General features: G+C 34.7%; 1 protein-coding gene across 1 annotated transcript; it reads right to left on the reverse strand.

The window, feature by feature from the left end:
* Positions 1-226: 226 nt before the first annotated feature.
* APS1 (ATP sulfurylase 1) lies at positions 227-4,395 on the reverse strand. The gene is made up of 5 exons (XM_022043840.2): positions 3,734-4,395; positions 1,818-2,223; positions 1,038-1,298; positions 821-907; positions 227-633 (listed from the first exon to the last, which is right to left on the reverse strand). Exons 1-5 carry the CDS (start codon positions 4,249-4,251, stop codon positions 493-495), a joined length of 1,413 nt encoding a protein of 470 aa, XP_021899532.2. The 5' UTR covers positions 4,252-4,395; the 3' UTR covers positions 227-492.
* Positions 4,396-16,846: the final 12,451 nt, after the last annotated feature.

The following is a 16,846-nucleotide window of genomic DNA, read 5'->3' on the forward strand; positions in this document are numbered from 1 at the left end:
CCATTTTCTTTTTCTAATGGTGATTCATTGAGGGTAATATTTCTTTTCTCTCATCTTTGCCACCAGCAATGTTTACAATTCTAGAAAGTAGACCAAAAATTAAGTGGAAAACATGAGACCTGCAGACTGGCATTAATTTGAATATTTGGGTTTGACGGGCAAAAGAAGAAAAATGAATGATGATGGCGGATTTCATAAGAGTTTCAAGAATCAGGATGCAAAACGATTAATCTCAACAACCAAATGTTGTTTATAGGAACACAACAGCAATATGGTACAATGCAGGAGCACCCGAGCTAGGTGCTACAAAAGACGCTCAGATTACAGAGACACAAATCGAAAGCCTCTCTCTGTTCCTGCGTCTCTCCCCCTGATTTTATTACACATCTGTTCTGCACACAGATTCTTTCTTTACATAGTCCAGAAGTTTCTCTCAAACATCAATCATGTTACAAATCTATCATACACAATTCTTTCCGTCATCCTTCCTTCTTAAACAGCAACTGCTTCAGGGACTTTGTCGTTGATCCTGGGTGGACTCAAACTATCGTAATATTCAACTAGCACTTTCCACCCACCAGGGCACATAAATCCGTCGGGAGGATTCTCTTTGTTCTTTGCCAGTGTTCGCATCTGTAAAATGCAAACAAACCGTGTTAAATTACAGAAATTTCTTACATCTTAGCAATTATTTTTACATCAATTCTTTTGCGTAATCTTAACTCCTCCCCTTTTGGAATATCACAAGGCTTTTTTTCCCCTCAGAATTATCCTTAGTTATTAACAAAAATGGCAGTCAGTATTTCCAACAAAATACTACCTTGGTGCCTGATATGAACAGGAAGTCCTGGGCCCTTGAGGGATCAAAGAATGCCATTTTGCCTTGAGTTTTATCATATGCAGCCACCTGCAGTATAAATAATCAATTAAGATCTCAAACTTCATTCTGACAAGTACTGACGTAACATTTACCGTCATTAACTCAATAAGTTTTGATGTCAACTAGTATCTAGTGCAAGCCCAGATGCTTTAATTACCTTGAAAGGAAGGATATTCAGCCGCTCAAGTCCAGGCGCCATGCTCAGTACCTTCTTCCCATGATCAGCATCATACAGATCTCTTTTTTCCACTGGATGGCCCATGCCAGCCGGGTCTCTACCAACAATATAAAAGTTAGCCCCAGCATTTATTCGAGCCTTTGCATGCCACTGTACTTCAGTTGGACCAGCATAATGCATAGGAGATGGAAATATTGAAACCACAGTTGTCTCTGGATCAAGAATACCATCTTCAAGCACCTGATCATTTACAATTATCATTGTACTAAATCAGTAGCAGTCATGGGAAATTCTATGTCAAACTCAAACATAATGTTCCTCGGAAGGAGATTAGGGGAAAAGAAAGCAAGAAAATGTCCCTCAATTTCTACCAGTCATGGGAACTTCTATGTCAAACTTCTATGCCAAACTCAAACATAATGTTCCTCGGAAGGAGATTAGGGGAAAAGAAAGCAAGAAAATGTCCCTCAATTTCTACCAGTCATGGGAACTTCTATGTCAAACTTCTATGCCAAACTCAAACATAATGTTCCTCGGAAGGAGATTAGAGGAAAAGAAAGCAAGAAAATGTCCCTCAATTTCTACCAGTTTTCTGTCTTTGGAAGAAAAAGAAAAGAAAACTCGGGTGTGGTTTGAAAGAACCATCCATACTGGGTTCCTTAGAGATTGTATAGCTCAAACCTTCTCCAAAGCCCCTACCTTCCCTAGAAGAATAATAACAATAATAAATTAAATCAGATGAATTAAGTATGTCCTTACCTTCTCATGTTGTCTCATCCGCCAACTAAGAGGAACATCATCTGCTTTTGTGTAACCTCCCAAAGGATGAAGCAAAAGTATGGGGTTCTTGTATCCCATTTCAAGGAGTCGACGACGAGTATCAGTCATGAGAAGGGCATGGCCATTGTGCACGGGATTCCTGAGCTGGAAAGCAAATACTGCATCTGCATTACGGCTTGTAAATTCCTTACGTAGTTCTGAAGGAGACAATCGAAACCGATCAAGGCCATCATGGTACTTGATAGGCTCTAAAACCTCTAACGCCCCTCCAATCAGCCAATTTCCAGCATTTTTTATAGTTTCTTCCACATAAGGTAGCCCAGGAGCAGTAGTTCCCCATGTTCTGGCTATCCGTTCTTCTTTAGGATGTTTGTATATCTCAATGCTGGAAAAATTAAACAAGCCAAGAAGACATGGGTTATGATAGAAGGTAAACCAACATATAAATCCCCTGAGATAGTATGCACTGGACTCTCTACAGCTAAGCAAGCTGATGCAGTATAAGGCCTATATAATCTTGGAAAGACGCACGTATTGAGAAAAATACAGTAAACAGATCTAGAAATCTTAAGCCTGCTCTTCAACTTCATGTCTCTCTTTTTTTATTTTTCGCTTGTTCTCTTTCTTTGCTATCGGCTAAATTCTCATTTCAAAGTTGACGAATTCTTCGAAAGACGTCAAAGAAATTTTAATATACAAATAAACTTGGAAGAATGATAAGAAAAGCAGATATAGGTGCACCTCAACAAGTAACCATCCTGTATGAAATAATATTTGAATTTACATCTCATGTCATTTTCAAAACTTGACAATCTAATTTGATAGTTGACATTACGTATTCCTACATACTGGATTCTTTAGTCAAAACTGCAGAACAATGGAATCCATAAAAATTCCAGGTAACGAAAATCCGGATTAAGCAAGTAATGAAAGGGCCATAAATAATTAACTAGTTCGGAAACCACAGGATGTTGACTTCGTTGTCTTGAACTTATCTGTCTTTCCCGCCTTACCAGATATTTAAAATCTCCTAATTTAGTTTATTAATGATTAAATTGAAATTTTGAAGGTGATTGACTAAATTAGTTACCAATCACAAGCACCAGGCTAAAAATCCCTGATCACAGGAGCATTCAAATTGCTTATTTTTAGTGGGACCAACCAACATAGATCAGGGGGGGAAAACTTTCTTACCCATTTGGAAGCAGAATTTACTGCTCGGACGGAAAATCGAAACATGAAAAACTTGGATATGAATTTGGTCCAAATTCACAAAATAAAAGTACACCATCAGGAACTGACTCTCCTATTTTCCATGAAAGAAAAACAACTAGGGTCCTCATATCATCACTGATATCAAAATTAGCAGATATTTTCTTGTATTTACAACTCCATTGTTAATTGCATCCCTGTTTGTCTGAAAGTTATTAAGCCAGTATTCATTTTTAAAATTCTTAATAACGCCACAAATAAAAACTGGGTTAATAAAAAGCACTGGTGAAGATACAACTGAGTTTGAAAACTCATAGCACATTTTTATTCTACTTCTCCAAATTGATATTTGTAATAGTTGTTAAACATGAAAACAACTCGTACAGAAATTTTACAAGGATTAATATTTTCCCAAAAAAGAAAAACAATATATTCTCTTGCATTACACTTTTCAGCAACCAGTTTTCATTTTCAATATTTACCCAAAAAACAAAAAAAAAAGAAAATGTTTTTATTTCTAAAATAGGAACTGTTTTGCATAACATAAACCAACCATTCATTTTACTTTAAATCTATAGGCACTACAAACAACCTAATGCGAATACAGCCCCTCATACTAAATCCAATAACAACTTAATCAAAGCTTTGAAAGGAAAGAAGAATGATATTATTTATCAACTTACTCGTTGAGAATGGCAACAAGGTTGTCGTCGGAGTCAACGAGCGCGACCCTGGTCGACTCACCGACTTGGTGCTTCTGCGAATCGTCGATGGCGAGGACGATCGGCACCGACATGTTAACGACCGACCCGTCTTCGAGTCGGAGCGCGTTAAAATGAAGAGTTTGGAGGAACTCGGATTCTCTCATGAATCCACGGAGGGGGCTGGCCCACCCCTCGCTCAACACATGGACCCACTGCACGTCGATCCCGGTGAGCTTGATTTTCGGAAGCGAAGTCGCCTCTCTCCTCTTCGCAGGCCTCTGTGATTCTTCAACAACCAGCTCCACGAGCTTCCCGCCATCGGGTTCTATCAACCCGGATCGGACCCGGAACCTCTGGCGAGACCGGAGGCGGATGGAGGAGGATGACGGAAGGGAGATGGAGAGAGTGCAGGGAGGGGTAAAACGGGGATTGAGGGATTTGTGTACGGAGCGAGAAGGGAATGCGGTATTGTTGAAGATAGCAGCCATGGAAGCCATCGGAGGGAGAGGGAGAGAGAGAGAGGAAGAACGTAAGTGGCTGGCCCCTTGGTAATATAGTAGTGGAAATAGTGGAAGGGAAGGGTCAGTGATGTAAGGGTATTTTGGGAATTTCAATGTAAGAAAGAGGGTTTTCCCAAAGGGTCATTTTGATTAGAGTCCGGCTGTTTGGATTTATAGGGATTTAAGGTTGGAATGGGAGGATGAACCTGGACATTCGCCTTTTCTTAATTAATTATTCATTTTATTTTTTATTTTTATTTTTTAAAAAAGCCATTAATGTAATTAAAACTCACCTAAAATTGCCTTTCCACATGTAAATCAACATTCTATTTAAAATAATTAGTATTATTATTTAATATAAAAAAAATATTAATTATTGCAATTAAGCGTCTCAAAGAGAATTGGCAGATACTGAGTGGATTGCTTGTGAGAATCTTCAAAACTTTAGAATTCAAATTGAATTTGGTAAAAGGGTTGAACACTTCCCATACTACGGCCACATTCAAAACGCCAGCGTTTTCCCCATTTATTTTTGGCTTGCGCCTTACTATCCTTGGACAACATGATGCCATGCATCAAATTTTTTGTGTATTTTATTTTGGGTAAATTATAAAAATATGATTCAAATTTAAAATTATATACAAAATCATAAAATTTTTACCTCTCATATTCATAATTTAAAACATTATACTAATATTGAGTTTACCATACCATATTCATAATTTTATTCTTCTTCTATAAATCAAAAAAATAAAAAATTATTGTATAACCCGAATTTTTATCTTAAATTATGGTTAAGAAAATCAGGATTCATTCTCATATGTATAAAATTAATAACTTATTGAAGAAAATATTTTTTTTCTATTTAAATTCATATGTACAAAATGTATATGTTTAATTATATTTAATTTTATTTTATTTTGTGTCTAAACATGTTAAACAATTAAAAAAATTGAATTTGATTGACAACTAATTTATAAAAGATGAAGGCAATGCAAATAAGAAAGCAACATCTCAATTTGCAAAGCAAAATTTTCTTCTTAATAATCGAAGTTTTTTTGTGAAAATGAAAGTGGGAAATAATTAAATTCATAAATTATTATTTGTAGAAATATATATATATATGGGGTATTGGATAAGAAGAGTGTAATGGGATATTTGCTGGATTTGTATTACCTTAATAATCAAAGAATGAGTATATAATCAACAAGTTTAGTCTGACATATGCACACACCTAAACCATTATTAATAAAATTTTCTTAATTAATTATTAATGCAACCAAAACAAAAGGCTTTCAAATTTTTTATTTACATATTTTGTGCCAAATCGAGATTCGAATCATGGGTGGGGGCAAATTTAAACATTATTTAATCATCAAATCATTAAAAGTATATTAACCAAAAACATTTGCTAACAAATTTAAATTTTATCTTTATTTCTAAAAAAGTTTGGTCAATTTTTCATGGGATGGTGTAGTTTGCTTTTTTTTTTTTTGTGGGGAGATTGTCTTCCATGGATTAATTTAATACAACTAATTAATTATGAACTCTTTGAATTAATCATCTATAATTAATTAAAATATTATAAAAGTTTTATTTGGAGAAATAAATCATACAACATAATTATGAAATATCTACGAAATATAAGCATTATAAATTATTTTGTTTATGAAACAAAAAACATTGATAAAAGCATTATAAATTATTTTGTTTAAGAAACAAAGCACATTGATAAAATAAGGAGAAATGGGCAAATCCTCTTGAGAAATAACATGTGGTTGTGGGTTATAAGTTGTTAAGACTTTAACAAAAAATACTGCAGCTTCCCATTTCCAGTAGCAGGTTTATACAAGATGTTTGTTGTGGATTCGAAAATGTAGAATAGATAAAGTATATCTCTTAAGTTTACATATATCTGAAAGCTTGATTTTGAATGAATATTGATAATGATAATCTTTAAATCTGTGGATCACAACAGATTTTTATGTTGGTAGTAGATATTTATCTATTATGCTCCCTCAAGATGAAGGTCGAGAACGAAGTCCAATCTTGATCTTGAGTAGAAGGAATTGTTGTCGAGGAAGAGGCTTTGTGAGAGCATCAGCAATTTGATCTTCAGAAGAGACATGAGCAACACTAAGAATCCCATATTGAACCTGATCTCAAATAAAGTGAAAGTCAATTGCAACATGCTTCATTTTTGAATGGAAAACTAGATTGGAGCAAAGTTGGATAGCTCCTATATTATCACTATAAATTACAGGGCAAGCACAAATACGAATGTCAAGTTCAGATAAAAGAGAGCAAAACCAATTTATTTCAGCAGTTGTATTAGCGACATAGTAGTATTCTGCCTCAGTGGAGGATCGAGCAATAGTCTTTTGCTTTTTGGAACTCCATGACGCAGGATTTTTACCAAGATAAACAACATAGGCACCTGTGGAGCAAAATGTGTCTCTGTCCCCTACCCAATTCGCATTCAAAAAGGCATGTAAACTGAGAGACTAGTCATGGTAAATTTGGAGGCCATCATTAATGGTGTTAGCGAGATAACGTAATATGTGTTTAACAAATGACCAATGTTCGGTTGATGGATGATGCATATATTGTGATAATTTATTGACAGCAAAGACTATATCTGGTCTTGTGATTAATAAAAGCTACCAATTACTTTGTGGTAGTTAGATGGATCAAATAGAGAGGAGCCCGAGTTGATCGTAAGAGAAGGACTGGTCGATATTAAAGTGAGAACTAACTTGACTTCATGCCTTTTTTGCTTAAGTTAAAAGATCCATAATGTAACGGCGTTGTGAAAGTAATATACCATTGTTGTTAGGTACAACCTCTATGCCCAAGAAATATGTTAACACCCCAAAATCTTTAATAGAGAATCGCTGAGTAAGTACAATAACAAAGCTATTCACTATGGAAATGTCAGTACCGGTAAAAATTATGTCATCAATATATATAAGAAGATATAAAGTATGGCTAGAAGCATTGAAAACAAACAAAGAGATAGCAATATATGAGTTCTTAAATCCAGATGAAATGAGAAAAGTTTAAAGTTCCTGATACTAGTCTTGAGGGGCTTATTTCAGGCCATAGATCGTTTTGGAGTTTGCATATATGTGTTGGGTTATCTTTATCAACAAATCCTAGTGGCTGAGACATGTAGGCATTTTCATAAAGGTTTCCTTGAAGGAAAGCATTGTTTACATCAAGTTATCTTAATAACTAACCACGATTCACTGCTAAACTAAGAACTAGTCGAATTGTGGTGGGCTTGACCATAGGGCTGAATATGCCATGAAAATCTACTCCAAGACATTGATGACCCTTGGCAACCAAATGAGCTTTATACCCATCAACAGAACCATCGTATTTATGTTTAGTTCAAAAATTCCACTTGCACCCAACCAGGTTGCGGTTTGGGTCAGGTGGCATTAAGTCTCATGTTTCATTCTCAACTAAGGCATCATACTCTTCAGACATAGCCTGACACCATCTATGATTTTTGAGAGCTCAAGTCACTGAAGTTGGTTCAAGGTCACTAGTTGTGGATAGTTGATTATGAAGGTTTATTTTGGTGAGAGGTTTGTGAATGTTGTTTTTGGCTCTAGTTATCATGTGGTGAGTGTTTTGTTGTTGAGTGGGAGGGGAAATTGTGGTAGGTGAGGCATTAGATGAGGGAGTGTCACATTGGGATGGCTGAGGAGTTACTTTATCTGATGGTGTATTGAGTGGCATAAGTAAAGAGTGTGAGGAAAATAAAATTGGTGGTGGAATCCAAGTGGTAATGGTGTTTGGTTTATGACGATGAGATGAAGGAGATAGAGTTTTGAAGGGAAATACAGACTCAACAAATTTAACATGCCTAGATACATAGATTTTGGAAGAGGAGAGATCAAGGTAATAATAGGCACTTTAAGTTAAAGAGTACCCAAAGAAGACACAAGGTTTGAATAGGAATCAAGCTTATGTGAAGTATATGGCCTAAACTAAGGGTAACAGAGATAACCAAATATTCTAAGTTTAGAGTAGTTCGGAGTAGTTCCAAATATGTGTTTAAATGAAGAAGATAGGTTTAGAATAGGTGTAGGCATGCAATTTATTAAGTACACAGTAGTAGCAAATGCATGAGACCAGTATATGAGAGGAAAAGCGGCATGAGATAGTAAGGCGAGACCTATTTCGACTATGTGTAGATGACATCTTTCGGAGAAACCATTATGTTTTTATGTGTGAGGTGGTGTAGTGAGATTGGAGATTCCATTGATGGAAAAGAAATTAGATAGAGAAATATATTCTCCACCATTGTTAGAATATAGTGTTTTGATGGTTTTATTAAAGAATTTTTCAACAATGGCTTTAAATTTGATGAAAATACCTTTAACTTCAGACTTTTATTTAATGGGGTAAAACCAAATATATTTTGTAAAATGATCAATAAAAAGAACATAGTAATTAAAGTCATCATGTCAGAGAATTGGTGAGGTCTAAACATAAAAAAATTAGTTCAAATGGATGATGAGAAACAAGTGTAGAAGTAGAAAAAGACAGGTTGTGGCTTTTATTGCATAAACATGCATTACAAAAAACATTTAATGAAGAAGAGGAGGATAAGCGCAAATTGTTACTAGAAATAATAAGTTTGAGAATAGAGACAACTAAATGTCCTAAACGGTGATACCATTCGGATGATGTAGAAATGATATAGATTTTATGGTAGAAAAGGCAAGCAAAGGAGAAGAGACCGGCCACTCATATACCCATTCTTTAGTGTGACCCTTCAAAAGTGTTGTCCCTACGAAGCTCCTTCACAACAAAAATAGATGGTAAGAATTCAATTGAGACATTATTGGTAAAGCAAAACTGAGATACTAAAATAAGATTCTTTTGCATGCTTGGAACACAGAGAACATTATTTAATTAAAATTTATATTAAAGAGTTTTACGAGAAAGAGAACCAGTGTGACTAATGGATATACCCGAGCCATCGCTAATCATAATATCATATGAACCATTGTATGGAGTGTGCAGTGAAAGGTTGCTTAAGTCAGAGGTGACATGATGAGAAGCACTATTGTCTAGTAGTCATGATGGAGTGATCGGAGTATTGGCAGCAAAGTGAGCTCGTGGTTGCCATAGTGTGGTTTGATTATTAGTGTCGCTTGAGGAGCAAATAGGAACAAGTCAAAAGGAGGGCCAACACTTCACAGTGTGCCCTTAAAGTCGATAGAGTTGACAATAACCAAGGTATGGGCGAGAGGAGCGATCATCTTTCATTGAAGTCGACCCACCGGTTGGAGATGCTGAGTGACCAGTAGTATGAGAATATGATGGGCACCAAGAGGATTTGTCATATCCTGTATGGGATGGTGGGGACCAATTTATAGTTCAACTAGTAGGATTGGTAGTAGCAGAAAAGTAAGAGGACTTAGTTGCAGATGTGAGGAGTGAGGCTTCAACATTGAGTAGTTTTTCATAAAGTTCTTCAAATGAGATGGTAGTGTCTCTGGCTTGAATAACAAAGACTAATTCTTTGTAGGAATCACCGAAACCCTCTAGAATTTTCTTAGAAATCTTGTAATATCTGGACCTGAAAAAGTTAGCTTGAAATAATTAAATATTAACAAAATAATAAATCAAAATAATTTAATTCTTAATTTTTTGTTAATTTTTGGAGAAATATGGATTTAGGATGAAATTGAAATTAATTTTGGAAAAACATTATGAAACTGTGAATAAAGGGGGGTGTATTTGAAAAAGAAATTTAAAACAAGGGATCAAATAACAAAAAAGAGAAATACGAGCCACGTAGGACAGCCACGTCAACAGCAATGAAGAATCAGAACGCGTCGTGTAGGGGACACACTGACACGATTCCATGTAAGAGCCATGCGGGCGATCCACGTGCATGGACGATCCAACAGCGCAGATCACATCCTACACGCACAGACGGCCTAGATCCATTTTTTTCTTCATCGGACGGCTGGATTTGATCACGATAGATGACCCAAATTTGCACACGGATCTACCTAAATAGGCTTCGAATCGAACGTCCCTCCTCGCTCTATGTCGACGAATGGACGACCAGGATTAAGGGAATAGAGGTATTTAAGTCTCTCAAAACCGTAGCTTACACCCTTGACCAGAGAAGTAGAAGAAGAAGGGCGGTCAGAGGGAAGCTTAGCCGCTAGAGGGACACTATCGCCGTTGCACTAAAGCCACCACTGACGCTGAAAAAGATATAATTTTTCTCCTTCCGCTTAGAATTGAATTTCGAACCTCCCCACACCCATATCGAAGCGAAAAAAGGCATTGGGTGAGCCAGAAAATGCGAGTGGAGCTCAGAGAGCCGTTGTGGCCATAAACCGAAAATCTCTCCGATGACCCTTTTTTCGTTTTTCGTTTTCCTTGATTTTTTAACCATCGTATTTTTCATTTCTTTCTGGTGCAGGTTAGCCGAAGAAAAATTCTGACCGCAAAGGAAGAACGGCGAAGCCATCGCACTGGGAGACCCCTCCACCAGTACGGTCTCGGTTTTCTCATTTTTCAGCTGACAAAGGCTTCCCAACCTTGCTTTTTGCAAGTTTCCATGCAAAAATACAAAACCGACCTAAATCAGCTGAAAACTGCCAAGCTGAGAGGAACCACTGGCACAGGCGGTAGGGCCAGCGCCAGAGCATGGTGTCGCCGCCATGCTGGAACCCTAAACTGGCCGAAAAAGTTCAAAAACACTTATTTTTGTCTTTTGGGATATTTTTAGATATGTGACGCGTATTTTTAATTTCTGCAAGAAAATCTCAAGAAACTTAGGAACCGCCAAGAGGCATGGTGAAAAAAACATTGTTTCGAACACTGGGGTAAGAATTCATCACCCTTTTTTTCGCTATGATAATTAAAGTTTAGTAATTAATAATAGTGTATTTTGTAAAAATTAGAAAATTCTAAAATTAATTATAGGTCATTAGTGGAGCCAGTAACTGGTCAGTACGAAATTATCTATTTTTTCTATACTGTTTATCTATTGCTAAGATATATTTGTTGGCTTGCTGCGTGCACTTTTATTTATAAATTTATTTTTCTCTCATTATTGATTGCTTAATTATTTCTCTCATTTGTTGATTGATTGAAATAAATGTCCTAATCACGTTTTCTTGATTTACATATTGTTTATTTGCATGACTTACTGCTAATTGGTAAAAATTAAATGTTGGTATGTGATTGGTGATTGGTTGAAGGTGTGGAACATATGAAAGGTTTATTGCGTACCCCAGAGAATGGTGTATGGACTCGGTGCATAGGAAAAATTCTAACGTGGACATTATCTCAGTCGAACAGGACTGATAAGTCCCATACCGGAAAGAGTTGGGATGTATAGTTCACCCTCATACCGGACGGGGTATTAAGACGGTGATATGTTTGACGCCCATTATTGGACGGAATATAAGAACGACCAGTTAATCGATGAATTGAATATTGGGTCCAATCATAGGAGGATCCCTATGGACCCCCAAAGGTACTGATAAGCAGGTAAGAATGTAAGTTTGTTATTATTGCTCATTTGAATATATAATCAAAATATTATTCGGGTTATTGTTTTCATAAGTCGGTTTTGAAAACTCATAAGGGCAAGTATGAAATAACACTTTTTAAGTTAAACAAATTTATTTAAAAAGAAATAAGGGTTCCATTGGTTGTTTGACAATTTTTACCAACCTTTGTTTTTTCGTATTGGCGTTAAGTGTGATATTCTTACTAGATTAGTTTAATTCATTCACCTTATTTAACCATTTCAGATAAGGAAGAGCAAGATCCAGATCCTGAACAGAAAGAATGTTGTGAATAAAATTTGTCTCTCGAATCCCATCAGAGTTGCCTAGTGGAGGTTAACTCTATAGAATTTTTATTTATATTTTGTTTTAAATATTTATTCTGTTATTTAAACTTCTTTAAAGGAACATTCTCGTAACTCTATTGAATATTTTAATTTATTGTGTAAGGAATAAAAATTCTAAACTCAGAATTGCTTCTGTCATTCTTTACTAATATAATATACATTCATTTCCTGAAAGTTTTGGCCCTCTACTGATCCTCTTCATCTATTGATGCTCCAAAAAGAACAAGTTCATTTGCTCAGGCTTTGACATTCTACATGTACTCAGTGATAGTAGCTGGCCCTTTGGTGAGGTTTTTGAGTTGGCTCTTAACTTGCTTGATGCATCCACAAGAAGGCTTAGCATATGGTAAATACGAGAGGATTTACAAGTCGGAGTTGTTTGAGAGGGAGGAGCCTTTTTGGTGTGTGCGTTGGTACACTGGAGGCTTATTGCCAGGTGCTTGGGAGCGGTTGAGCAAGACAGGATGGAGATGGAGAAGAAGTTGATTGAGGCTTTGAGAGAGATGGTGAGGTTGCAGGTTGGGTTTTTGAAAATGTTCAATTCAAATTGATGGCTCTGATACCATTATAAGCTGTTAAGACTTGAGCAAAAAATACTGCAGCTTCCCATTTCAAGTAGCAGCTTTATACAAGAAGAATAGATAAAGTTTATATCTTAAGTTTACATATATCTGGAAGTTTGATTTTAAATGAATATTGATAATGATAATATTTAAATCTATGGATCACAACAAATTTTTATGGTGGTAGATATTTATCTATTAGTGGGTTGGTAAAAATCCTCTCAACCCGTGACGAAAACCCTAAAACTTTTGGTGAACCCATGGGTTTCACTCAATTTCTCTCGTTTATTATTATCTTTTGTGAATTTTAAATTAGATATAAATTTAATTTTTTCTATTTATTTATCCACCATTTCCTTAAGAAGAATAAGTTTGTATGACCAGAGTTTAAAGAAAAAAAAAAAAAATCTTTTGAACTAATTTTGTTTTTCTAGCCAAGAAAAGAAAATGATCTAGATCCTTATCTCGCAAATTTGTATCTTTAAGATTTGTTTGTTCATCATTGTAGAGAGTTGGAACATTTTATCAACAAAAAAAAAAAGGGGTAATGGCATTCGCAGAATCCCAATTTATACTTTCTTATTTGTTGTTTATAAATAATTTTGAACCCTCAATTCTAATAGATATTTTTAAAACATAAAACCACTCGTCGAAAATGTTTTTTTTTTTTTTTGGTTCGTATAGTTTTAGCATTTATATATTTAACTTATCAAGCATGTAAGATTATTTTAGAAAAATAAATAATTATGTAATATATTTTTGTTTTTTGGCTTTATATATTCAGCTTTTTTAAATAAAAAAAAAATTAATCGTGAGAATATTTATTAAATTGTTTTTAGTAATACACATCAAGTCTCGCAAAAGCTGGACACAAAATGCAACCAACGCAGTCTAGTCACGGTGGAGTTTGGGTCACGTGGGAAGCAGGTAGGAACAATGCTGTCTTAGGTGGGACCCGCTCCTTAATGTACTGCAAAATTATGCTGCTCTTTTCCGCATCACTCCTTCCTTGTTCCAACCTCATGGGTTTTATGTTAATTTTTATTTTTATTTTCTACCCACCAACATCAAAAAAAAAAAAATTATTTTCTAATTTAAGAACAATCTTGACATATTTATAAAAATAATTTGCAAATAAGTAATAATAGGTTGGTATATTGTGAAAAATGGAGTAAGAAGAGTATAAGTGGAATATGTTATGTTTTAATAATTTATTTAATATTGTGATTAACTTTAAATCTTTTTTATGAAAGGTGTATGAAAATATAAATATAAATATAAATATAAACATAAACTTATATGCATCGCATGTGACTTTTTTCTACAGGAAAGGAGAGGAAACTTGCCATTCTTTAACTATTATTATTGAAAACCCAAGATTTGAATTTTCTTTTATTTTTTTTTATGTGTCGGATCCATTACCACACGTGCAAAAAACATCCCACCAGTTTCATGTCGGATTTATTTACACGTGCAAAACTTTGGTCAGCAATGCCAACTGCCTTCAACTACCAAGGTGTCATGCACGTGATGCTTTCTTTTCGTGCCACCTAATTTTTGAACTATCATTACTTCTTTACTATTAAACAACATTCACTCTTTTCATAACATTAAATTTTCCCTTCTTAAAAAGATAGTTGTAATTAAATTTATTAAGGTTCTAATATACGTTTGGTTTAAATTATTAATTCTATTTGTAAAAATATAGTAAAGATACTTTTAAAAAATTATATACTTTTTCTTTCTAAATAACTTATTATCATTAAAATTATGTTTGAAATTGATCCGAAATTTATATGATATTCATTTGCAAACCTATACTTATTTTAACTAAAAAAATTATGAAAATTATATTTCACGTAATAACCCTGACTCCATCCAGAGTTCTGACCGTACGCCTACAATATTATAATAAAATAATTAATTGGAATATTTTGCGCAGTAAATCTTAAAATAACAAAAGTACATCCATTGCATACTTAAGTACCTAATATCCATGAGACATATCTAAATTCTAAAATAAATATTTACTATAAATAAAATAATTAATATTAAGTATTTGTTCGAATTAAAATAAAAATTAAATGATCTCCTTCTTTCACTGTTCAGTGACGAGATTCTAAATATTTTTATCTGAGAAAAAAATGAATAATAAATATGGTGAGTTTAATATATTCAGTAAGCGTGTAAGTACCACAAACAATAGAGTAATCCATCTAAGTTAGTAGAAAATATAAAACTACCGACAGAGAGAGTTTAAAATACTTTTCTCTTTAGTTAAGAAAAAACTTATATCTACATTCTAATTCATTCACTGAACCTTATAAATCAGTTTGCTCAGTAAATATCAAGATTCAGTATAAATAGCTAAGTAAACATAAGAATTTAGTGTTAGATAATCAGTTCAATAAATATTAGAATTCAGTATTCTAGTCTCACAAGCTTTACACATAAATTTTGATATGTTCATACTAGTTTACATCCTATTGAGAATGGTTTCATCTTATTTAATAATATCACAACTTTTGATTATTTTTATCACTTCATCTTTTAAATTTCATCGTGCGATGTCATTTTTACTGGAATCATCGAGGGTAAAACAAATTCCTTCTACACGTGGATACCAATAGATAATATATCTTCATTCCCCAAAAGGTTATAGGCACCAGATAACAAATAACAGATTTTCAACCACGACGTCTGATATGGAACTTTCCAGTCATGTCTGATTGACACTGTATCCATGGGTAGGATTCACCTAGATTATCTGCCAAATTGGCCACACACGCACACACCCCTCTTTGATACCGATTAAATTATTTCAACTCGCTAATAAATTTTTTAATTTTATCATTTAATATTTCTTATACCTGTAACACACATACACATACAATAAATATTCATCACCCTAAACTCTTATACGTGTCTTTAATATATTAACAATTACATAGCAATTAGTACATATACGAACTTAGTTACAAAATATAGCAGAACAATTCATCAACAATTTCAATAATAAACATAAATAAGAACACAACAATCAATAGTAAAATTTCGTCGGAATCTTGCACCTAATCATCAATTATTAAACGTCACAGTTGTAATATTCGGGTATAGAATTTGACTCGGGATTAATTTTAAAATTTTTAAAAAATATATAAAAATATAATTTTGAAATTAATAAATTTTTATTTAATGTGAAATTAGAGAAAATATAGGTTTATGATGAAATTGAAAAACAAAATTAAGAAAAAGAGGTGAAAATTTGGGTTCAAAGAATGTTTTTAAAAGAAAAATTAGAAACTGATGGCTAAAACATAATTAAAAAAAATTACGTCATGTAGGACTGCTCAGTTAGCAACCCCGACGAACCAGAGCGCGTCGCGTGGTAAGGCACACTGACTCAGTGCCATGCCAGAGGCTACGCTGGCAATCCACATGTCCGCGATCAGATGGCTCAGAAGCGTTCCCGTGCACATGGACGGTCCAGATCCGTTTCCTCCTCAAGTGCGATTGAACAGTCGCGATTAAACGCGATAAACTATCTAAATTCGTTCTCTCTTTAAACGTGATTGGATGGTCGAGATCAAATTACGATAAATGGTGCAGATTCATTTCTTCTTTAAATGCGATCGAAAAATCGAGATCAAATATGATGAACGGCCCAGATTTAAGCGAGACAAGTATGAATATCTCACATCACACCGAATCCAAACCTGGCTCATCTCGTCAGAGAAGAAGAATCAGTCGCCAGAGAAGAGAGTCGACTGCCGCTCGTCGCCGCGCCGGAGCTACCTCCAACTGTTAAAAAATGTAAAAATTCTCCTATCCGCTCGGAATTTGATTTCGAGCACCTCATGGCTAAACCAAAGCAAAATGAACGATGGATGAGCTAGAAATTGCGGGTAAAACCCAAAACCACCTTCGATGAACCCCTTTTCGTTTTCTGTTTTTCGTTTCTTGCTATTTTTTAACCATTGTGTTCACATTTCTATTTTCTACAGGTTGACCGAAGAAAAATGTCTACCTGCGAATGTGAGCCACCGAAGTCGTCGCATTGAAAAATCACGCCGCCGTACCGAAAAATTATGTCGCCGATAGGTTTTTATTTTTTGACTTTTTTCAG

This window comes from Carica papaya, chromosome 3, assembly GCF_054855325.1.
Source record: "Carica papaya isolate Zhongbai chromosome 3, ASM5485532v1, whole genome shotgun sequence".
In the NCBI taxonomy this organism is placed as follows: Eukaryota; Viridiplantae; Streptophyta; class Magnoliopsida; order Brassicales; family Caricaceae; genus Carica; species Carica papaya.